General features: G+C 37.8%; 3 protein-coding genes across 5 annotated transcripts in view; 2 read left to right on the forward strand and 1 right to left on the reverse strand.

Moving 5' to 3' along the window:
- The window catches only part of LOC109922032 (filamin-binding LIM protein 1-like), a 31,399-nt gene extending 29,639 nt beyond the window's left edge, over nt 1–1,760 (forward strand). For both annotated transcript variants that reach the window (XM_048615076.1, XM_048615077.1), the window contains exon 8: nt 972–1,760. In XM_048615076.1, the coding sequence (XP_048471033.1) occupies nt 972–1,082 (111 nt within the window). In that variant the 3' untranslated portion in view covers nt 1,083–1,760. The remainder of the gene's footprint in view (nt 1–971) is intronic.
- Nucleotides 1–11,686, reverse strand: part of bcl2l16 (BCL2 like 16) — a 114,800-nt gene extending 103,114 nt beyond the window's left edge. For both annotated transcript variants that reach the window (XR_007265297.1, XR_007265296.1), the window contains exon 1: nt 9,711–11,686. The gene's annotated coding sequence lies outside the window, so the exon portion shown is untranslated. The remainder of the gene's footprint in view (nt 1–9,710) is intronic.
- A 134-nt stretch (nt 11,687–11,820) lies between these two features.
- Nucleotides 11,821–24,857, forward strand: part of LOC109927513 (msx2-interacting protein-like) — a 28,048-nt gene continuing 15,011 nt past the window's right edge. The window contains exon 1 of the mRNA XM_048615082.1: nt 11,821–12,170. Coding sequence (XP_048471039.1) covers nt 12,088–12,170 — 83 coding nt within the window. The 5' untranslated portion in view covers nt 11,821–12,087. The remainder of the gene's footprint in view (nt 12,171–24,857) is intronic.

Genomic DNA, 24,857 nt, shown 5'->3' on the forward strand with positions numbered 1-24,857 from the left:
AGGCATCTACCTTGAGTATGGAGAAAGATCTGTGCAGAATAATTTCAGATATGTTAAATACTCTGCTGTTGATAAAGTACTATGATGCATTTTGAGCACCAATTGCTTAATCCAGTTCTTATGCAAGTGGCTCGCTTCTAAATTACCTCATCTAGATTTGTAGCTAAAGTTGTAGATTGCACAAAATAAGTGAATTGAATACAAATTGTTTTTTGTTTTTACTGGGCTTTGACATTTATGCAGAGTGATGTCAGTACACTTTAAATCCACTATTCTAAATGTAATGCTATTACACTAATAAATACAGGTGAAGTCTGGAATATTGCACAACTAACAGCAAACTGCTATCCAGAGGACACAACCTGTGAAGTGTTTATGAATTGTAACAGATGAGGTGTTCTCTGCACAATTGTGTGAACTATTACATGATAAGTGATGTTTCTTTTAATTGTTAATGAAATTAACAACCTAACGTTAGCGTCAAGCTTCATAGCAAAATGAGGAATAACACTATCAGAGTATGGAAGTGTTTTGCTGAATATTGAATAGATTGGAGCGCTTATGAAGGGGTAGTTTTATAACTGGTACATTTCCTTGTGGATTGGAACGGTGTTCAATGAGGGATAAAATGTTTCTCACTTCTGACACCGAATGCTAGAATTAAGCATTTCCACATCATTTATCGCAGTCATATATTGAGTAAACCATTTCCTAATCTGTCCCAACTATGATTGGGAAACTAAATGCTGAATTAGGGACAATTTTGAACTATGTGTTCAAAAGGTGTAGTCTCCTCTAGGGACTAGATTTGAAACTACCCAAGCTTGTCTCTCAGGAGGTTGTTTAAAGTCAAAACCAGACTCATTACAATAACCTCTAGTTTTATGATGCCAGTTGAGGCTGGTTGCCAAGGTTGGTACATCAAGTGGAAATCCTGAAACACAATTCAGCTTATGTGTCTTGTATTACAGAAATGTGGACGACTTTTATCTCCTGATGCAACTGAAGAAGGGTGCTTCCCACTGAATAAGCACATACTTTGCAAGACTTGCCACATGCAGAGTACCAGTTCTACCACCTGAAGACTCTCGAATATTAGCAGAGATTATTTCATTTTTGTGAATTGCTGAATAACTTCAATCAAATTTATTCTGGTACAGTTGACCATTTTCAGCTACATTCAACAGCAGCATCTTTGAATGATCCTTTTGATAGGTTTATTTTATTTTTAAAATTTGCTCAAGGCCCATTCATCTTAAGCAATGCAAACCTGAAATTTTAGGTTTGGCTCCTACTATGTAATGATCTCAACTGGTATCAGCTTTATAATTGTGATCAAAGCCCTTGAACTAGGGTAAATAGCTAAATTAATTAACAAGGACTTCCAATCCTGAACTATACATAGCGATTTCTATTTAAAATAGTCATACATATAAATTCTTGTAAGATCTAGCCTACTACATTCACCATCTTGACTTGCATATGAAGAATGGTCACTTGACAAGGTACTGAAGACAACTGGTACCTACATGACTATCTCAAGATGAAGTGTTCTTAACTGTATCAAATCACCATTGTCAAAAGGATTCAATTTAGTATTTCTAACTGTCTATTATGCTACTTCTGGAGTTGTTCTTTTCACAAATTGAAGAACTGTTCCCAATTCCCATCCTCTTCTTTGAAACATAATTCTGTACAAACTGCTTATGCTTCAACATTTTTTAATAAAGGAAATAAAGGTTCTTCCATAGCAAGAGAAACAATAGACCAGCCTGTGATTCTGCTCCTATTGATAGTTTAAATGACACCATCTCACCTTGCTCTAACAAAAAGGATAATCTATTTAAATCTGCTTTAAATGTTGATCTTTGGTGTTGGTTTTCAAGGGTATAGAGGATTGTGGAGGCATTGGTCACCTTGGAAAAAAAGGCAGCGACTGAGAAAACTAAAGGGTCGTCCTGACACCAGTTAAACGTGCTCCTCTGTCTTGTAGTGATACCACAATACATATAACTACATTGTGTTGTGACATTGTGCTGTTTTACCACTAATCTACGGTTGTGTTAATCAAATACAATTATAATCAATACATGCACTGCAAAGGACCACCACAGTACAATTGAATTACTTCCTGCATATTATAAATATGGATTTATAATAGAATACAGTTAACTCGACAGTAGTCGACAGTTAACTCGCGCTCAAAGTTCCAAATGCTAGTAATTAAAATATTTTAGACTGATCTAATGATGCTAATATTCTTCAAACTCTTATCCTTGCCAATGCTGGCCTATTCCAGTTATTTTCATGAATACTATTTTCTTTTATGGAATTCTAGCACAAATGTTTGCTTACTGTTGTACAAAGATTTATTTCAACATAACCCTTTATATGACTGACAACTGTGCTTGAACCTTCAGGAAAGACTATTAACATCTGTCCAGTTAAGAATTGTCTAAAAACTTGACAGCATAAATTGCAAAAGCTTGATTATAGAAGTTTTTCTTCCCCCCACTTTCTTGTCAGTAGTATTTCTGAATTTGCATCATGAGCAAAGGAGCACGAAACAATTTCTGCTCCATTATTAGAGGACTTCTGCAAATGAAACAACTACCAAGGCTTCAAAATGAATTATGAATGTTTTAAGGTTTAAATAATCCCTTAAACGTTTGATAGAACTTAATAAATTTTAACCATTATAACAGCATTCATTATTTTCCAGAAAGTTAAGGGTTGCATCAAGGCTTACTGTTAAGTTTGTTTGTGCAGACACTACCAGGATTTCTGTTTGAATGAAAGAAAGCAATGATTTTCTGGTCTACTATAATTTATTTCATTCACAGATGGAATTTTCGATATGTCTGTCATTTCATAATTTTAGTTACTACGTTACTGCAGTGCTTACTGTTGCCCAGGCAAATTTGAGGATTGATGAAAATCAACTATCCCCTATAGACATTCAAATTTCAATAAATCTTTAGCACAGGCATACTCAGCATCACTACACTTTAATTCAGTTAACTCAGACTAGTAAATCAAGTTTACAACTATCCTAATCAGCCTGATTTACTATGAAGTGAAACAGTATACATAGAAATGGTCTATGGTATTGAAATGTTGACATTACACTTGGACTTTGAACAGTGAAAAATATGAACAATTGTTCATGTTAAACATCACAACCGTTTGCCCCTCAGCTCACAAAATGAATTTAACACTATATTCACATCTCAATCTCCCTGTCCAACATCTAAACATGTATTGTCCAGCTTGACTCTATATAAAAATTAGGAGCAATTGGATTGGCTGATTTTATGTTCCCCATAACTAAGAAAAGTAATATTACACAACTAAAGTGATACAATTGAAATACAAAGTGAGTATTTTTAGATCCCAGCCGAGAAAGCAAGCAAGCAGTTAAAATTAAACAAGGAGCTTTCCTATCCCAACCTGATGTTAAATTGCAGATAGCTAGGGCATCCACCTGAATCTAAGGTCAGGACCAACTATATCAGCTGTGAAGCAGACTTGGGGCATGACATTATCTAAGATTGTGATGGTTTGATTGATAATCAGCCTTTTTCACTACTGACTTCTCGGACTTTACCTGCCTACAAGTTAGCACGAGGTGCTGACTAGTAACATGCAAAAGTGAAACAAGAGGTCTCAACTGTTTGTATCATCGGTAGCCACAGTTGAAGTGCCAGATGACTGGAGGTTGGCTAACGTTGTGCCACTATTTAAAAGGTGGTAAGGAAAAGCCAGAGAACTGTAGACCAGTGAGCCTGACATTGGTGGTGGTCAAGTTGTTGGAGAGAATTCAAAGGGACAGTATTTTCATGTATTTGTAAAGGCAAGGACTGATTAGGGATAGTCAACATGGCTTTGTTCAAGGGAAATAGTGTCTCATTAACTTGATTGAGTTTTTAAGTACTGAAGAGAAATAACAAGGGCAGTGTGATGGATGTGACCTGTAGGGACTTCAGTAAAGTGTTCAACAAAGCTCCTTATGTAGACTGGTTAGCAAGGTTAGATCACACAGAATATAGGGAGAACTAGCCATTTGGACATAGAACTGGCTCAAAAGGAGAAGACAAATGGTGGTGGTAGAGGGTTGCTTTACAGACTAGAGGCCAGTGACCAACCGTGTGCCACAGGGATTGGTGCTGGCTTCACTGCTTTTTGTCATTTACGTAAATGATTTGGATGTGAACACTGGAGGTATGGTTAATAGGCTTGCAGATGACATTAAAATTGGCAGTGTAGTGGACATTGAGGGTTACCTCAGAGTACAACAAGATCTTGATAAGATAGGCCAACGGGATGAGGAGTGCCACATTGAGTTTAATTTAGTTGTGAGGTGCTGCATTTTGGAAAGGTAAATCAGGACAGGACTTGTACACTTCATGGTAAGGTCCTCGGGAAGTTTTGCTGAACAAAGAGACCTTGGAGTGCAAGTTCATAGTTCCTTGAAAGTGGAATTGCAGGTAGGTAGAGTAGTGAAGGCAGCATTTGGTGTGCTTTTCTTTGTTACTCAGTACATGAGTAGGGAGGTCATGTTGTGGCTGCACAGGAGATTGGTTAGGCCACTTTTGGAGTATTATATGCAATTCTGGTCTCCCTGCTATAGGAAGCATGTTGTGGAACTAGAAAGGGTTCAGAAAAGATTTGAGGATGTTGCCAGGGTTGGAGGATTTGAGCTATAGGGAGATACTGAATAGGCTGGGTCTATTTTCCATGGAACATCAGAGGCTGAGGGTGACCTTTATAGAGGTTAATAAAATCACGACGGGTATGCATGAAATAGGCACGGTCTTTTCCCTGGAGTAGGGGAGTCCCAAACTAGAGGGAACAGCTTTAAGGAGAGAGGGGAAAGATTAAAAAAAAGGGACCCAAGGGCCTTTTTCATTGCAGAGGGTGGTGCACATATGGAATGAGCTGCCAGAGGAAGTGGAGGAGGCTGGTACAATTACAATATTTTAACAGGCATCTGAATAGGTATATGAACAGGAACAACTAAGAGGGTCATGGGCCAAATGGGACTAAATTTGTAAAAGATATCTAGTTGGCACAGACATGTTGGACTGAAGGATATGATTCCGTGCTGTACAGCTTTCTGACTCTAATTTAATTAGAAATGAAGTGGTGATAGTATTTTTTACCTAGGACAAAGAGAAGTACAATTAGTCACTAGTCCTGAATGCTCTCCAGCGATCCTTGCTTCTAGCTGCTTCACATTTATAGTTGCTGGTGATCATACTGGGCGAGGCTATTTAGTATCTTGCAAATATTTTTCCATACTTAGAGAACTGGAATATGAGCAGAGGGCAATAGGCAGGAAAATGACCACTAATTTCTGGTGCCTGTTTTCACTTTATTACGTACATAAGCTATGTTCAACATTTTCTTACTTGCTTGCTTACCTATTATCCACACCAAAATTTAAAGTCTTTTGATTTATATTCATAGGGCCTTCTCACTATACAAAATAAATTTTAGTATATAGCATTCAGGTCCTAAATTACAATTTATACTATTCTTAACTGTAATAAAAAGTTATGAGCCCTCAATGAAGTTTAGTAACTGCTTCCTATTGTACAATTGTGCATAAGTGTATCAAAATATACAAGCGGTATCAATTTTTTTATTCTTCTTAAAGAAAACTATAATAAAGTGGCAAGATAAATTATCAAAATTTAGTTGTTAGTTGTTTAATTTGCTACAATTAGCTTCAGTGTTCCTTAGATTGGAGGGGGAAAATAAAGTCAGCATGATTTGTAACAAGTTCTGGAGCACTGCCTCACTCGGCCACTATTTATTGCTCATACTAATGAGAAAGTAGTAGTCAGCAGTCTTGAGCCACTGCACTCCATTTGGTGTAGATATATCCAGGGTGCAATGTTTTTTGAAGTAAGGATGGTGTTAGAAAGAAAACTTTGATGCTAGCAACAAAACTGTGAATGGCTTGCCACTGTTGACAACTTTGTTCCATCAAGTCTGTGTCTGCAGCCAAGAGAGCGAGCGCCAGAGCGAGACCAGTCAGGGCCCACCTCAAGGAGGTTTGAATAGCAAGTAAACTAGCAGAAAGCAAGTGTCAAAGCATTTTTTAAAAACTAAAAATCAACACAGCATACAATGAAAAATCCAACCAAACACAATCATACGTAATATAAAGAACAGGAGGATTCCTTCTGTAGTAAATATCTATTTTAAATAGAAGTTAACACACAATAATGCAAATTTTACTCAACAGTCTAAAACCAATTGCAAACCTTTTGGTCACATCTTTGAAAATTCAATTCAGCTGAAGCTTCAGTGCCAGACAAATGAAAATGGTCACCTAGGTCAGTACTACATTCAATATATTTGTAGCACAGATGGATAATGGTATTTCCAACAGGAACTGATATTCTAACAGATGGAAAAATCTCAAAAACCTGCCAACTTTACAACAATGCATTTTGGCCTGTTTTGAAATACCCAAAATTTCCCCACGCAATTCCCATTCTTCCATACCTAGAGTTTTTACTTTGCACCTCAGGTGGCTGGGAATATCAGACCAGAAACAATGGATCCTCAAGTAAATTTCACATGACCATTCTTTACATGAACCTAATGTATCAAAATATTTTCCCTCCCCAGCTCAATTGTTTCAAGGTTAACTGTACTTCAAACTGCTATTCAAACAGTCAACTTAGCATAGATGTGGTCAAGACATGTGGTCAGTCCAAGACATTTCAACATTTGTACCCCTCAGTTGCATTCCATGTAGATTGCGGTGGAGATTCCAAAATGCACTATTGGATGACAACCACACCATAAATTAGCCACCATACATTAGAAATACTTGTGCTCAAATACTTAATGTTATTGAACATTTTTACTTAACTTTTTACAATTATGTGCAAGTTCTTTAAAAAAAAAAGTACAGTCAAAATGACACTGGAAATTTACAAATGCACATATATAGAAGTTAGCAAAAATTCCCAGAAAAGTTAGTTACATTCATACAAAATTTACTTTTTATTATTCTTCATGTTAAAACATATAGAATCTTACATAAAAGAAATCTCTTAGCATTGTCAACTACAGCACAGTTGATTGCACTTTCTTCCAAGTCAAAAGGTTTTGAGTTCAAGTTCCACTCCAGTATGTGTGTACAAAATAGCTGACTGGTGAGTGCTGTGCTACATCGTCAGCAGTGCTGTCTTGTTCAGAAGATATTAGACAGAAACACTCACAGGTCGACGAAAAACATCCCAAGGCATTATTTCGAAGAGCACAGCATTAGCCTTGAGCACTATTTATCCCTCACTGAACATTACAAAATTGTTTGCTATTAATCACACTGTTGCCCGTGGAAGCTTGTTGCATGGAAACTGGCTGAGTTTCCTACAACAATGATTACACTTCAAAAGTATTTTGAGATGTCTATTGTGTGAAAAGGCATTACGTAAACATTTTCTTCTCTTCTTAGAGAGTTATCTTCCACATTTCAAAGAGCCTGATGGAAATACTAAATAAAGATACCAAGATTTATCATGACAGGAATCACACAAACAAATGCTCCAATGCACAGATGGCTACAAATAGTGTCCACACTTCTGAGGACATTGCATGTTACTACAAATTATGATTCTAAGGCTAGTTTTTCTTTTGCCCTTTTTCATTTCAAGTCAGGAAAACTTACGTAGGTGCAGATTTAAGCTAAAAGCAACAACATTCAGATGTATAAATTATCTGTGCACTCATTTTTGAAAGTACTTTGTTCAAGTGGAATAATCAAAACAGATGTTCAGAATTCTGAAAGGCAGGATTACAGTGGAGCTTTTTAAAAAAAATTAGCTTCAATATCCTTTAATTATGGAAATAAATGGCATTTGTAACTGTTTGCTTTCTCACCGCCCCTATTGTAAAGTAAATGCACATCGGTGTCAAGATCAAGTTGATCCATGAAGCACTCTAGGACTTAACATACTGACATGCAAAAAAATGGTCAGTTTGGGAAGGACTGGAAGAATGTCAGAGCTTATATAACACCACAAAAAACTTTCAGGAGAGAAAAAGTAAATGATACATGAACCTGGAGAAATATTTTAATTTTGAGATGTTTTATTTTCACAAATGGACAAACAATAGTTCCAAACTATTTAGTAATTTATTACTAATAGTTCCACACCGCCGTGGTGGTGGTGTAAATCAAAATTTGTGAAATAATGCTCAACCTTGCACATGAATAAGATGACATTGGAGGGATGAAAAATTTAGTTAATCAGGGGTTATCTGGTTTGTCTGACTACTCCCAGCCTACTAAGGAATTTACAAATTAAGCTTTACATTCCATTTTGATAAAAAAAACCATGCAAGTAGCAGACTGGACACTCAAAGTCAGAATACCAGAGGAAATGACAACCATGCAAATGCAAAGGATGCAACCCAGTTTGAGCCTCAGCACGGAGATGTATCACATATTGCTTATGGTAAGTCAAGTGCATTAGACATGATGCAGTGCACAAGACTGCCACAACATTTTTTTGTAGCACTGATAAATAATGAGTTTATACCACTCAATCTTTAATCCATCAAGCCAAGTTATCTAGCTGCAAAGATACTAGGACAGTTAATGGTCTCAGGTCTTACTTCAATATCTCTTGTATCTAGTCACAACATCAAGCACATTGTTCAAATTGAACTCTCAAGCTTCTCATGTCAGAAACTAAGAAAGAACGTAACATTTCTTGTCATTTGAGATTTGGGAGTCAGCCTTGCCAGTATTTTCTTCCTCCTCTGCTCTCAGTTGGCATTTTCAAAAATCTGTTGACATTTAGTTAAAAACCAGAAATTATTGAATCAGCATGATGCTACATCAGAAATGAGAATTTCAAAATTGGATATGTCCTTATCTGAAGAACAATGCACATTGTTCCACTTTGTAAAAAGGTTATGACAATAATTTCAATTGTCCTATGCAACCTGGAAAGAATGGCATGATCTCAGAATGTAAAGTGACACTGATTCTGGGTCACAACGATGAAGGGAATTGGAAAATGAGGCAAGAATAATTCAGTAGGATACTCAGAACACTTGACATCATATGCAAAACATAATGCAAATATTTGCATAGTAACTAAATATTTACATTTACACACAACTGCAGTAAAGCATCAATTTTTTGTTTGTGAAGTACAGTTTCCATAACACATGTTGCTGGGAAACACTGGATCTGTTGCAAAACATTTCCTACTATACACCCGAGTGGATAATGAAGCTAAACTGCAGAACATATGTGAATGACAATCTCAAAAGTACATCCCAAGAGTCTATACTTACACCCTATCTGCGCCGCTCTTTGAAAGATCTCAACTTTCGCTTGGTTTGGTGGTTTTAAAAGCTTTTCCATCATAACACTCTCCAGAAGAGTAAATGGAATATATACAAAGAATAATTAACACCAAAAAGGTTCACCAGAAATGTTGGCTAAACAAGACATATTGTTTAAAATTACATTGACCTATGGAACGAACATTCAAGGCTATGTCTGTTTAACGTACAAAAAAATGCCTTAAAGCAAAGGGATTGCCTTACAGAAAATTTCTCAATGGTCATTCAATATCATATCACCATTTATTTCAGAGAGAGGCTTTATACGGCATCATCAAATAGTTTAATGAAAACAAGTACTCCCTCAACTCCCAAAATATTTGCATTACCATGTGAAACTTTTCCTCTTTCCACCTTCAGAAAGCCCTACTGCAGATATTCCTGAGAAGCATAAGTTTCAAACAGAATCCCATCAACCTAGTGTTATCTGTAATGTTCTTTCTGAAAAAAAAATGTCCAATATCATGGCCACAAAATACACTATTGATCAACTGTTAGACCAAATTCCACACTAACAGTACAAGGATAATTTATTTGCCATTAATAAAGTTAAAAAAAAACTGAAGTGTAAGAATGGTGCAGGCTTCTGCACTAACCAGAACGCAAAATTAGTCTAGTTACTAGTGCAGCCATTACATTTAAAAAAAAAATAATCGCTGAATAAACACATTGGGTGGATACCAAGTAACAAAGAGCAAGCTTGGGAAATATATCCACATCACGAGTGCGCTATTTTCGTTACTCAAAACAATTACAGACATTTAAAAGCCAAGCTATAGTATCATCAGCTTTTTAATCTATCTTCTCAATGTGGGTATCCTGCACCAAGGGTGTTGATCCTAGGAGTCACATCCTTTGAAAGGGTTTAATCCTCTATTAATAAACCCTTAACAGATAAAATTAAAAATTTTGATAAACAATACATTAAGTTTTTTTTGTGATATGCTAATTTTCAGGACACCAAATACATTTCATACGCAAAATAAAACCTTACAAATTTTGTTCTGCTGAAATTCCAGACCTTTTGCAATCACCAAAATTTGGTTATTGCATCACATTCACCATCTTAGACTGACATAGCAACTGGATTGAATCATAATTTGCAGTTTCAGTCAACACTTAAGAAAAATATGGCCCCTATCCAAGAACAAAATTGCTCACCAGAAAAAGAGCCATACCAACATTAGATTTTTACACAAGTTTCGGGTATTCTTTGTGTACTACTATAAATTTACAATTAGAACGAGAGAAATGTGATCCAGGCTATGTTGGTACTAATGACTGCAGATGTATGTTTGAGAGGTGACGTAGAAACTTTAAATGCAAAAATTAATAAAAAATTATTCATATCCTTTCTGAAACACTTACTGTACAGTGGCATCACTAACCAAACTGTTGCTCTTTCCCCAGAGAATTGTTTCCTTCTCTCCAATCTGATATAAATTTAACATATCCTATTATTTTAAGCGAACTTGTATCAGTTGATCTGTATAGGCTGCACGTAAAGCCAGTTTTATTTAATGCTATTATTAAACGAAATAGCATCTTCCAAAAGACCAGATTTTTAGATCGCATGGGGTGCTAATTGCTTGTTATTCCACTATTTTTAAGACACAAAGTAGACTACATCCCTGGTATTCCAGCACTGTATATGCGCAGCACTCCCTGTTAAGGCAGAACACTGCTCGCCACAAAATGGCGGACTCTCCAGAACTTTCCATCACCTTAAAATGGCGCCCAAATGGACAAGGAGAGGGGGAGGGGAACAAAGACAGGGACAAAGAGGGCTGAGAATGGTGGAATGACGATATTCCTGTAAGAAAACCCCATTCTGAACGAACACAGCAGCTTTCTGATAAGAAGGAAGTTAATGGTAACAAGTTTTTTCAGTTGTATTTCCTCATATCGGTCATTTCGGCGTTCAAGCCATCTAAAAATCTTCCCAAATCGTTCATAATATCCAATTTAGTATTAGTCGAAGGAGGCACTTATACACAGGTTAAACAGATCTATTCTTTAAATGAAATAGTGGAAATTCCTGGAATAGCGCTTTCTCAGGTTCCTCTTTATTCATCGTGCTCCTGCACCGACAGCAGCTTTTCGAGAACTTTCCTTCCAGTCACTGGAGTAAGCTAAATACCAAGTCTGTGCGGTTGCGCAGAAAACACACCCCGGTCACTTTCTGCACATGCGTACGTCTCCCCCATCCCCAGTTTCTGCTGCGGTCTATACCCTTCGGGCTGAGAACGGTGCCGCATTTTCCGCGCATGCGTAGATTGCACGATTCGCCCGGGGCGTGGAAATGTTCATCGGATGTCACGCAGGCGCTGTTAGCGTTCGTTCTTTTGGCTGGGATGCCGGGCCAGGGGAGGGGTGGAGAAAGGGCAAGGATTTCCTTGGCGCCTGCGTGCTACCACGCTGAGCTAAGGCGACCCGGGGTTTCGTGGCGCTTGCGCGCCCGCGGCGTCGGATCCCGCGCTTGCGCAATGTGGTTCAATTTCGGGTCTAGGGACGAACTGTTAGCGTCTCGAGGAAAAAAAACCGCGTCAGGTCGGGCGGCGCGAGCGAGAAAGAGTGTGTGTGTGCGTTAGCCGAATGGTGGGATTTTACCTCAAGGATTAACCCGGGCCGAGCTGGCAGGAACCATCGCCAACGCAAAACCGGACTTTCACTCGCACAGAAAAGGAGCCTTATGACTCGCTAAGGATGGTACGAGAAACCAGGCATCTCTGGGTGGGGAATTTGCCGGAAAATGTGCGCGAAGATAAGATTATCGAGCATTTTAAACGGTAAGTGTAGATCGTGCCGTGTGCGATAAACGCTGTGGAGTGTACTATTATGTGGGCCTAGCTTCGAGGCCCGTCAGGGTAAACTGAAACCAGAGAAAGTGCCGGCTTCTTGCTGCAGCTGTGAGTGAGATCGCGCACACACACACACATACACACAAGCTGCTGCTTAAGTTCACACCGTTCATTCCGTAAAAGGGGTCACTGATTGTCTTACAGTATTTCTATTATTGTGTGACATTGCTAGGATCTTGGGTCGATCTTCTCAAGTATGCTTTCTGATGCTACCTAATAGCTTTTAATCGCTCAGGAGTGGAGGAGCATCGTTCACTGAAAAGGGAAATGAAACAAACACTTTTCGATTTTTGTTCTTGCCCGTGACTTGGCTAAATGTGATTGTGGGAATCTTGTGTATGCTTTTGAAGCTATTGGACCTTATGTTTTTTCAAACGTAAAGTTTACAAGTGTTTCATGTTAATACTGTAAATATTGGTGGTTTTGCAAGCTGCAGCCCCAAGAGAGAGAAAGATATGAAGATCTGACTATGTTTTAGACACATGGGAGCTATAATGGAGGACGGGGCTGTCTGTGGGAAACAGAGGTGGGGGAGGGGAACACAACGCATTCAGTGATAGCAAAGGTCCAAACTGGCGCTCATCTGTGATCAGATACTGCTTGGCCTAGTACAACAGGAACAAATACGAGCACAAGAAAGATTTCAATTTGGTCAATTTATATATCGTATTTTAATTAATTAAGGGAAACAACTTGATACAATTTTAAAGGTACCTCTGCAAAATGTGCTTCAGCTTACCTGAGAGGCTCTGATTTTCATGTACAGTTGCTGAATTTCGCGCAAGTTTATTTATATACTAGACAGGAAGCAGCGTTCCAAAGTGTATCGTGTAGTGAACGGATACAAATTGAAAAAAAAATTGATTGTAAAACCAGAAAGAAATGGTGAAAGGAAGCTATTCAGTTTGCAAGTTGTTTCTAATGTAAAAATGAGGAGAATGTTTTTTATTCTTAAATGAAGTATTGATGCAAAAAGGAAATGATAAAATAGGAGTGCAGAACGTAGCGTGTGGTGCTAAGCGTGAGTAAAATGGCGGCCTCATTCTAAGCATCAAGCCTCACGTTTGGCATTTGAAGCATGCATTTGTATCTACCCGTCAGAGGATGTGTACCGAAGCTTGATTTACCATATCTCGTATTCTTTTGACTTAAAAGGAAATGGAAATACCTAATTGCAAAACATTGCTTGAAGTGACAATCTGTTTCCAAAAATAAAAGAATAGTTTCTACATTTATTTTATATTTAACCTTGCACTTTTATATATACATGAATGGAAATGATAGATCGATCGTAACTTTTGAAGCTCAGCCTTTTGGGGATTTTTTAAATATTGGAATACTCGTGGATTATTTTCTAGGATGAGCACACGGGGAAATATTTATGAATTCCTGGACATGTTAGGAATTTGACTGCAATTTCTTCCATCATATTATGTATTATAATGTTCAGAAAATCTGTTGGATTGGTTAATGGATATTTTAAAATTCAAGAAGACCTAAACACAATTAATCGAATCAGAGATTACAATAAAGTCATGTTATTTAAAAAATATCTTTTGTGTTATAAAAACATTAAAATAAATTCAATTTCAGGAGTAAAGTTGATTGTGGTTTCAGTATTTCTCAGTCCGTATCATTTGGTTCAATTTAAGACTAATGGTAGTGGTGGAGATTGAGTATATATTGGGCAATCTTCAATGTTTTAGATGAAAGATTTTATTAAGGGACTCCTATCTTTTTAGGTTGCGTGCTGGAGTTGCCTACTTACTGTTACTTGGTGACTTGTTTTGTTTTTAAAAAAACGTCAGTGTCTGAAATAAGATCTCATTTTCATTTGGTGGGAATCTTGTGTAGATCATTTTATGCTATACTGGTTCAGAAGAAGAAACTAAAATGTCCCATGTTTGTGTTCTTCATACAAGCATCCATCTGTTATGGTCAAGAAACCCTTTATGTCAAGTTGTTCTAAATTCCTAATTGTATTTCAGTTACAAAATCATTTAGATTGCATCGATATATTCAAATAACACAGTGGTAACTTTATTCCGATTGTTAATGAAAAAGGCAAGGTCATGTCTAGATATGCTGAGAGATTTTTTTTGTTCCCTAATCCAACCATATAAAAGTGGAGGAGGGGGGGGGGAGAGAACACATCATCCTATGACATACAGGAAATAGGTTTGCACTGAGCTTTTTTTTTAAACAGGATTATGGTGATTTAGAAAAATACTGTTATTAAAACCATTTTAAGATATTTTTAGCAGTGCTGCAGTGGTTACAAAAATTATTGAGAGTGATTTGCGGTTGATAGATTCTCTAGCGTCTATTGCTATGTTTAATTATAGAAGAAGACTGTATTTCTGTTATACCAGTTTGAAATGCAAATAAACCAGTTCCCACCCCTCCCCCACCAGTGAACAAGAGGGAAACGCGAAGGGGAGGGTGCAGTAGGTTTCAGCTAGATTTGATCTGGAACATTGGAGTTTTCTTTCAGGTAGAACAAATAAACTAGATAGCTTGTGAAATCTTGCTTTAATAGCCAATTCATCTGGTACAACAACATTGAATATATTTAGTACTTTTCATTGCATATTAGATTGGCCTATTCTGTAACATGACGGGGACTTGTTAGGAAATCATTGGCATAAGTCAAATCTCAATAGGGTGTCTTTTTATTCTTAGCACGTTTATTTTGGCCAGAGTTAGGGCACTGTAATTGTGCATTTTGTTAGGATGGGCAATGTCAGCAGCAATATTTAGATTCCAGAAGGTGAAATAAGGTGTTTAGCATCACTTAAATTTCCTTGCCGAAGTAGCATTGTCATTTTTCTGCATAGAAACAGTAGTTGAAGGCTGTGGGTGGTGTGTGCCTTCCCTGTGGTCTGTATTTTAGTTTGCTGAGTAAGCTTGCTAAGATGAAGGTAGTTAAACATGATTCGATTGACCTAGCAGTCTAAGGGGAGGAATCGTTCTGAGTTAAGAGACTTGCAAACACTGCAGAAAAAAATGTTGCTAGTTGATTGTAATAGAAAGTGCTATTTCCCAGTCAAGGTATGAATTTTGGTAACATTGCACTCCAGCAAAACAGATTATGTAATAACTGATACTAGATAGCCCAGCCCTTTAACTTATAGAATTATCTTCTAAGAAGGTTTTGATACATTTCTTTCCCACCAAAAGAACAAGAGTTGCTTTTAGGAGGTGGATTGTCTGTCCGTTATTAACTCTAATGGTTTACATTGGTAAAGGAAAAGTAGATTGGACCAGAAATATGCCATACTTGACATCAGTAAATCAAAGTTTGCATGCTAAATTGATCTCAGTTTCAAGATGGGATCATATCAGAGGCAGATTGATACAAATAGTACTGAGAATCCAGCTGTTAAATCTTCTGCATACCCATTGCAACAAAAGCTAAGAAAACATTTGTCTTCCCTTCCCTCCTCCACTCCCCACCCCCAATAAAGTTACTCACTCTGTTTAATTGTTATTGGGACTAACTGTCGGAAATCTAGTTTTGTGAACAGAGCAATGTCACACAATGACATTCATAAATAGATTATGAAAGTAGTTTCATTATAGTGTAATGATACTTTTGTCTTTCATCTGTGTAGCCACCCCCGATTGAACTTAAAGCCAGATTCACATTGGATGCTTTCCTCCTCTGTGATAGCAGCCATTAACTTCTTCAGAGTGGTCGTTAACAACATTTGGTCTCCAGATGTGAATAAATAAAAATTAATTTGGCATCTGCTGTCATTTCATACACACTTATAATCCCTGCATATATTTCTGTTGTGTAACAATCAAGGAAACTATTCATAGGATAGTGAAATAAAAGATCTGGCTTTGGCATTGCATAACTAACAGATACAAAATGAATAATGAACCCTGATCCTTTTGTCCAAATGTGCTGTCTCCAAACCACTAGTTGTGGTTCATGGCATAATACGCAACAAAAGTGCCGGCTGCCATGTCTGAATGACAGAGTTGCAGTTTCACGTACAAGGGAAATAGCTCCCAGCAGAATACAAGAGTATCACTGATACTGATTTCTGAAGAAGGGTCTAGGCCCGAAACATCAGCCTTCCTGCTCCTCTGATGCTGCTTGGCCTGCTGTGTTCATCCAGCTCCACACCTTGTTATCTCAGATTCTCCAGCATCTGCAGTTCCTGCTATCTCCAAGAGTATCACTAGTGTTTAAATTGAATTAATCGATTTCCAATCATAAGGAAAAATTCAGACATTTCAAAATTTGTTGCGATTTACATTGGATGGCAGCCCTTAGCATCAAAGTCCCTCTCTTGATGTTTAGCACCAAGAGCTGAGTCAGAAGGTCAATGGATTGAAGCCCCATTTATAGAACATTAGACAGTAACTTGGGTCAACACCTCAAATGGCTACTCATGGTGGGTTGCTACTACATTTTGACACATTAAGCCTGTCAATTTTTGGAAAATAAAACCAAAGGTTTTCTTGTAAATCTGACCAATATTAGCAAACTGATTAGTTGGTCACTTATGAGATTGCTTGCAGTAGATTATTGTGCAAAGATTTTACCTTGGAATAATATCTGCACTTTAAATAGTAACTTCTTGACTATGAAGTAGAACATCCAGAGTAAACCAAAGATACTGTCTAAATGCAGTCTCTTTATTTGAGTAGCATTTGTTTATGGAAAAAAACTGTAGATGCTGGATATCAGAAACAAAAACAGAAATTACTGTGAAAACTCAGCTGGTCTGGCAGCGTCTGCAGAGAGAAAGCAGAGTTTGGGTCCAGTGACCCTTCTTCAGAACTGTTGATAGCTAGGAAAAGTTTGGTATATATGTTGAAGATGAGGTTGGGTTGGAGGGGAGGAGTAAACGATAGGTGGAGATGAAGCCTTGAGAGAGAGACAACAATATTTGGACAGATAAAGAAACTGATAGAGGTCAGCTTGGGAGAATCAGTGTCTTGCTAATTGGGACTAATAATAGCTGACAATGGGATGGTTGTGGTAGCAGCCCATGTGATGACCAGGTCTTGTGTTTGGGAATTGGGGTAGAGGCCTGGGAGAAGTACTCGGGCCCTAAAATTATTAAACTAGATGTGGAGTTCTGATGGCTGCATGGTCCCCAAGTGGAAAATGAGCTGCTGTCCTTCCAGCTTAGCTGGAGCACTGCAGCAAGCCCTAGACAGATGTTGGCTAGGGAAATATGGGTGTGTCGAAGTGGCAGGCAACAAGAAGCTCAGGATCACTTTTGCGGACAGAACTTGGGTGTTCTGCAAAGTGGTTGCCCAGTCTGTGTTTCGTCTGTCCAATGTAGAGACCACATTGTGAGCAGCAAATATTGTAGACTACATTGAGTGAAGTGCAGGTGAATCACTGCTTCACTGGTAAGGTATGCCTGGGGCCTCCGATCAGTTCAGAGGGAGGAAGTACTTGTTTATGATTTCCAAAAACAACCTACTGTAAGGGGTGAAAAATGTTTGCAGCTGTTTTGTGGCTGAAAATATTTTTTTAAAACTTCAGGTTATGGAACTTCTGTTTTAGCTAGCAAGAATTAAGGGAGCACTACAAGTATTTGTTGCATTTAATCTTCAAGAAATACTATTATGATTTTATATACACTTTAATTTTATGTGTACTAAAACAACTCTCGCTAATTAACAAAGGACCAGAAAGAACTCTGACTAGTTTAGATATTAGTATGTATAATCAAAAGTTTGATCAGAAATTTTACCCCATTAATTTACTTAGCCTTTTCCTTACGAAGATAGATTAAGCAACCTCATCAAAGTTGGACATTGTTAACTTTTGAGCCTAGGCATGAAGTTTTATTAAGACTGTTCATTTTATTTTGGAAGACAACACAAAATAGTCAAGTCCTGCCCTTCCTTGTCTGTGAAAACAAACAAACACATACGCACACATACTCTCTTTTCAGCTGGGTGGAGTCTGTAGCAATTAGAACAGAGAATCCTGGCAATTTCACTTTCTTTCCCTTTACACCCCTAAATCTGTCACCCTGACTGTGATGTAATGAGATCACTGTTCCACCAGACTGTGATTAACACCAACCATGGAATGAACTTGGGAATTTTAGGCTGAGTTTTATATTAGGCAGTGTTTGCTATTTTGAAGGAGGATTAAATAATTACTTTCGTGGGTGATCAGGTCCTTTTGACAGATGTCTCCCAAACTTATTTGGAATCTGAATAAGAAAATGCCATCATTAGGAACATCAGGAATAGGTAGTTCAACCCTCCAGTATGCTCTACCATTTAATACAGTCATGACTGATTTCATTTTGGCCATAATGCCACTTTCTTGGGTGTTCCTCATAGCCCTTTAATTCATTGCTAATTAAAAATCTATCTATCTGCCCCTTAAATTTATTCTGGTCCCCATGTCCACAGCACTTTAGGGCTGGGTGATCCATGGGTTCTTGCCCCTTTTGACAGAAGTAATTCCTCCTCATCTCTGTTTCAAATCTGCTACTTATCCTAAAACTATAACCTTTTGTTATAGATGGCAAAGAGCCTGATTAGTGTAGATACGTCCAGTATCCCACTGCAGTGAAGCATTGGGTGAAATGCTACAAATTGTATTTCTTGGAAAATAAAATGTTTTAAGATGAGCATATCAAACAGCGTTTCATACTGGACTACTTAATGAGAGGTTGGGAACTGTGATCAAATACATGAAGAAATAGAGGTGTTTTCGAGATGAAAGGGGAGCTAGAGAAGTATCTGTAAGAAGATAACTGAAGGCATGACTGTAGGTGGAACAATTAAAATTGGGGACATACAAGAGGCTGGAATGTAATTTGATACAAATCATGTTTCTTTTAATCGACAGTTCTTGCAATCTATCAGCCTATTTATCATATGTATTCTGTTGTTATTGCACATTAACTGTAGAACTGGGATTGATGATAAATTGCTGGTTTCAGCTCTGAGCTGAAAATGTTATGTTGGCTTGTTATGCATAATGAAAGATTATTTCAAAATTATTAATTTGTCCTTTGCATATGTTGCTGATCTGATTCTCTTAGAAATACAGTTTGATTTAAAACGAATTTCTACGAATTCGATGATCAAATCAGACCTAGCTGGTTTTATAACTAAAGTACTGTTGCTTTTTATGGAATGTCTAAATTATTGATGTTGGATACATTACTTATCTAAAGATAGGTTGAACAATAAGGTCATGAATTTGTTTTGATGTTGGGTCGACTTGTTTAATAAATGCATCCAATATGCATTTTGCTAAGTATTGTTGCTAAGTATTCTCACTGTGTCATGCATTCAAATGAGAAACACTATTTTAATATGTTGGAAATAGATAAAAGTGTAGATATGGAAAATAAATCAGTGGTTTGAATTTAAGGATTTAACTTGTTTCATGGTGATCATCTCCTATGGTAACTATTTTAAAGAACATGATTATTTTGGACATTAAACCTAAATTGCTAATAGCTGCAATGTAAATAAGATGTCCATATATCCTGAAAAAGATAATCTCTAACGCTGGCAATGTTTAGTATTTGATGTATTAAGCAATTCCCAGCAGTCACAAATGGTTGTTTTCTGCTGATTGTGGTAATCTGATTGTGCCCACTAGCTCTCATATAAGTTTTAATTGTTACAGTTCCTGTGGTTATTAATTTGTCTGGGAACTTGATTCAGTGGGATTTAACACAATAACAGTAATTGATTGATCCTAATGCTTAGCCTAATGATGAATATCTATCTTCTGATCTTTGACCTAATCAAATTCTCAGCATGTTTAAAAAAAAAACTTTTTTTTTAAATGCACTGCGGAGTTAAAATCTGGAATGTGGGGCCTGTGAGACTGATTTAGTTGTGGCTTACAAAAGGGAATTGGATAAGCACCTAAATTGAGGGAATTTGCAGGACTGTGGGGAAAGGTCAGGGCATAGTGCTAGCTAAATTGCTCTTGCAGGGAACTGACATGGACAGAAGGAGCTGAAAAGCCATTTTCTGCACTATAACTATTCTGTGATTCAGTCTCCTTGTTCAGATAACTTCTTTGTATCTACCATGTTGAGTTGCTTGACCAGTTTAAACATCTCTACAATGTTGATCGGCATGCTTCTGAATTCAAGGGAACGTAATCCAGGTTTATGGCACCTGTAATCAGAATTTAGCACTTTAGCAGTATATGCACCAGGATATCTAAGCTCCATTGTCTTTCCACAATTGGTCTATCATGATTAAGAAAATACTAATGACTGGTTTTTCTCAGATCATGTGTGAATGAGTTTAATGGGGAGAATTCAGCCTGCTGTGATTTTTACCCTCTTGGTCACCCCTAGCCATTGTGACTACCTGCTCCCACCAATATAAACTTACTGTGGCTCCTGACTTCAACTAATTTTCAAACTTGTGAAGGCAATCCCCTATACCTTTGTTCAAGTCATTAATTTATTCAGTGAAAAGTTGAGGCTCCAGTACAGTTCTGAGGGAATGCTATTTGTCACGACTTGCGACTCAACCAATTCCTTGTCACTCTTTTTCTCCCAACCAATATCCCAATTAGATGTAAATTTGATAATTTCTCATGTAGATATTTCTAAAATGGCTTACAGAACTTCATGAGAAGCCATCTCTACTTTCCTATCATGCTACATATCAGCTCCATGTTGAAATGGATTAGTCACGTGACCTATGTTTCTCAAATCTTTGCACACTTCTATCAGTTTGAACCTTGAGCAATTTCAAGTAATATGATGTGGGTGTCACTGCAAGATCAGAACTTAATACTCATCCCTAAATCCTCCTGAGAGGATTTGTTTTAATAGTGAACCACCTTTTCACACTACTGTAGAATGCTTGTTGAAGCTACTCACACAGGACTGTTAGGTAGGAAATTCCAGGAATTTGACACAAACAAGAAACAAACAGCAATATAATGCATGTCCAAGTTGAGAGAGTTTGTGGCCTCAAGGAGAACTTCGAAGTGGTGTGTGGTACCCTTTTTTCCTAGGAGGCAAAGATCAGAGATTTGGACAATGTTGAAGAAACTTGGTGAGTTGTAGTAGTACATGTTGTAAATAGTTTCAACTATAGTCAAGTTGCACAGGTGCTGGGCAGGACGGAATGCTTAAAGTGATGGATAGCCTGTCAGTTAAGCAGGCCGCTTTGTCCTGGGTAGTGTTGAATTTCTTGATAGTAGTTGGAGCTGCACTCGGGCAGCAGGAGAGTATTTTATCACACTCCTGACTTATACTTTGTAAATTATGGAAATGCTTTGGGAAGTTGGGAGGTGTGATATTTGTCATTGAATACCCAACCTCTGAACTAATCTTATAGTGGAGAATTGTGTGCATGAAGAAGTCTGGAGCGACGGATAGCAATAGTAGGGGCTTCAACCTTCTTCATCTAGGCAAAGTCATGCCTGCCCAACCTGTTAGAATTATTTGGCAAGGGAATGAGCAAGTTAGACAAAGGAGAACCAGTGGACATGATCTATTTAGAATTGTAGAAGGCCTTTGACAAGGTGCTGCACAGCAGCCTGCTAAGTAAGATAAGAGCCCATGATGTTAAGGGCAAGATACTGGCAAGGATAGAGGATTGGCTGACTGGCATAAGGCAGAGAGAGGGGATGAAGGGGTCTTTGTCAGGATAGCAGCCAGTGACTAGTGTAGTTTTGCAGGTGTCAGTGTTGGGTCCACAGCTATTCATATTATACATTAATGATCTGGACAAAGAAACTGAGAGCATTGTCACTAAGTTTGAAAACAGGAAATGCTAAATAGTTTAAGGTGAAGGGATAGGTAGTGTTGAGAAAGTGGGGAAGTTGGACGAGGACGTGCGCAAGCCAGGACAGTGGGCAAATAAGTGGAAGATGAAATACAATGTGGGAAAATGAGGCTATGTCCTTTGGAAAGAACATTGGCATAGACTATTTTCTAAATGATGAAAGGCTTCAGAAATCTGAAGTGCAGAGGGACTTAGGAGTCCTAGCTCGGGATTCTCTTAAGACTAACGTGCTTGTTAAGGAAGGCAAATACAATGTTAGCATTCATTTCAAGAGGGTTAGAATACTAGAGCAGGGATGTGCTGCTGAGACTGCATAAGGTTCTGGTCAGATCACATTTGGAACATTGTGACCAGTTCTGGACCCTGTATCTAAGGAAGGATGTCCTGATATTGGAGGGGGTTCAGAGAACGTTTACAAGAATGACCGTGGGGATGAAGGGCTTGTCATATGAGGAGTGTTTGAAGACTTTGGGTCTGTACTCGATGGAATTTAGAAGGATGAAGGGATATTTGTTTGAAACTTAAGGAATGTTGAGAGGCCTGGATAGAATGCATGTGGAGATGATGTTTCCACTGGTGGGAGAGACTAGGACTTGAGGGCACAGCTTCAGAGTGAAAAGACGACCCTTCAGAGTTCAGATGAGGAGGAATTTCTTCGGATAGAGGGTGGTGAATCTGTGGAACTGTGTGTCACTCTTGTGACATATTTGTCATAACACAAAACGACTCTGTAATATATAACTTAGATAATCTTGATGTATAAATTTAGTAAAAAAATCATCTAAATGGAAAATATTTTATATAATCATTATAGGAGTTGGTTTTATGAAAAGCAACCAAGTTTCATGGTGTGTAATTCCTAATAGTATTGAGGTTATTATTAGTGAGGCTGTATCAAGTTCTAGAACATGTTTTGAAAATCATGCATTTGATGCTTTGTTTATTGTTATGCTGTCTAGTTTGTTGTATGTTTGCTCTGTTACAATTATGATGCAAGTTTTCACAACCTTTAGGCCATCTAAAAATGCTTAGTTCCTGTGATAGTTCAGTTGATGAAGACAGGGTGTAACTGGACACTTGGATATTTTCTCATCTGATTAATTAGTAACTCCCAACCCAAGCAACAGTTTGTGTGCCACAATTGATCTCTGACCAGACTAAATGGGAAAATCGGTTACATTTTGATTGCTCAGTAACTATCAACTGGAAAGTATTTGTATGTGAACATGTAGTTGGGACAGAATTATATATTGGTTGTGATTGGATACTCAGCTGATACACGCAATCTTGAGTTTTCACACTACATATTTGGCACTCCTTTAGAAATACTGGAAATTTCAACAAGTTAGAGTTCAACTTGATATTGAAATGGGGATAATGATTAGCTGAGTGGCAGTGTTCAACTTGGAAGGATAAAATATAGTTACAAATTAATAGACATCTGTCTACACCTCAGTGGGAGTACCAGAGAATATCAATTCAGGCAAAATAAAGTGAGTCAGATTTTAAAAAAAACGTTACTACTGAATGAAGGGTGAGTTCACGTTTAGTAAAGTAGGGCAATCTGATCATTTGTTTAGCAGGGATGGGGGAGGAGGCCAAAGAAGGGTCCATTTTCTAGCAGAGTGGGTGGGCTCTGATGCTCATCACACACTGCATGACCATGGGTCTACAGTTTCATTCTGCCATTTTTTTGCTGTGCTGTCTTTCATGCTAAACAGTTTTTTTTCCCTAATCAACCTGTTCAGAAATGGAGCAGGTGGGATTTGAACCTGGGCCTTCTGGCACGGGCATTACTATTGCACCACAAGAACCTCATCAGTCAGAGTTTTCTTTGCTAGGAAGTCTTCCAGTTTCATGTTCCATTCTGATCACTGCCTCAAAAGGCAATTTGTTCATCACTCCTGTTTGTTGTTTTCTGGCAACCGATTTTGTCTGTTTTTTTGTTATTTTTGAAAAGAGTTTCTGCATTTGATTTTAAGGATATTTTAACCATGAAAAGTAACATTTCTGGATATTAGAACACAGTCCTTCTGACGATCTCAGATGAAATGCCTGCAAGCTTGTGTTATTACATAACTTAAGCCAGTTCCCATCAATGTTGATGTGTTGAATAATGCTGTGTTGACAGCCCCACCTACTGGTGCAGTGTATTTGGAGTTTTGAAATCATTAATTATTTGAATATTGAATAGTGCTGCCCCGATGAGATCTAATTATGGAGCAATTTTACATACACAGTTTTATATTATACATTTTTATACCGACATTTATAATGAAACATGAAATTTGTTTGTATGGCTTCCTTCACCACCCCAACATCCCGTCACCCCCCAATTAAACACTAGTGACGAGTAGTCACTGTTTAACAATGTAAGGAGAAAAGTTTGCAGGACGTGAACATAAATTAAATATCTTGCATTTATTATAGATGTGTACATAACTATTACAAAAAATTGATTTATCAACAGCAAAATGAACGTGGCAAGTCTGAAATAACCAGAAGTTGTTAAGCAATAGAAAAATGCTGTTTAAGTTTGGATCTTGTTGCAAGTTTGCGGTCTCCGATTAGCCTTCAGCAATGTTGTGCAGTCAGGTGTAATTAACATGGCTGGAAAATGTGATTGAGCTGTTCCACCTGTGAAAGATGGTAGTTGACTAGCTTTGTAAATATTGTGTGCTGGGGGAGGGAGAGGGGATGTCCATCAAATTCTTTTATTTACAAACTACTCTAAGCTCTAACAAAAACAAAGTTGCTGGAAAAGCTCAGCAGGTCTGGCAGCATCTGTGAAGGAAAAAACAGAGTTAACATTTCGGACCCGAAACGCTAACACTGTTTTTTCCT

Source organism: Rhincodon typus, chromosome 31 (genome assembly GCF_021869965.1).
Source record: "Rhincodon typus isolate 14 chromosome 31, sRhiTyp1.1, whole genome shotgun sequence".
Lineage (NCBI taxonomy): Eukaryota > Metazoa > Chordata > Chondrichthyes > Orectolobiformes > Rhincodontidae > Rhincodon > Rhincodon typus.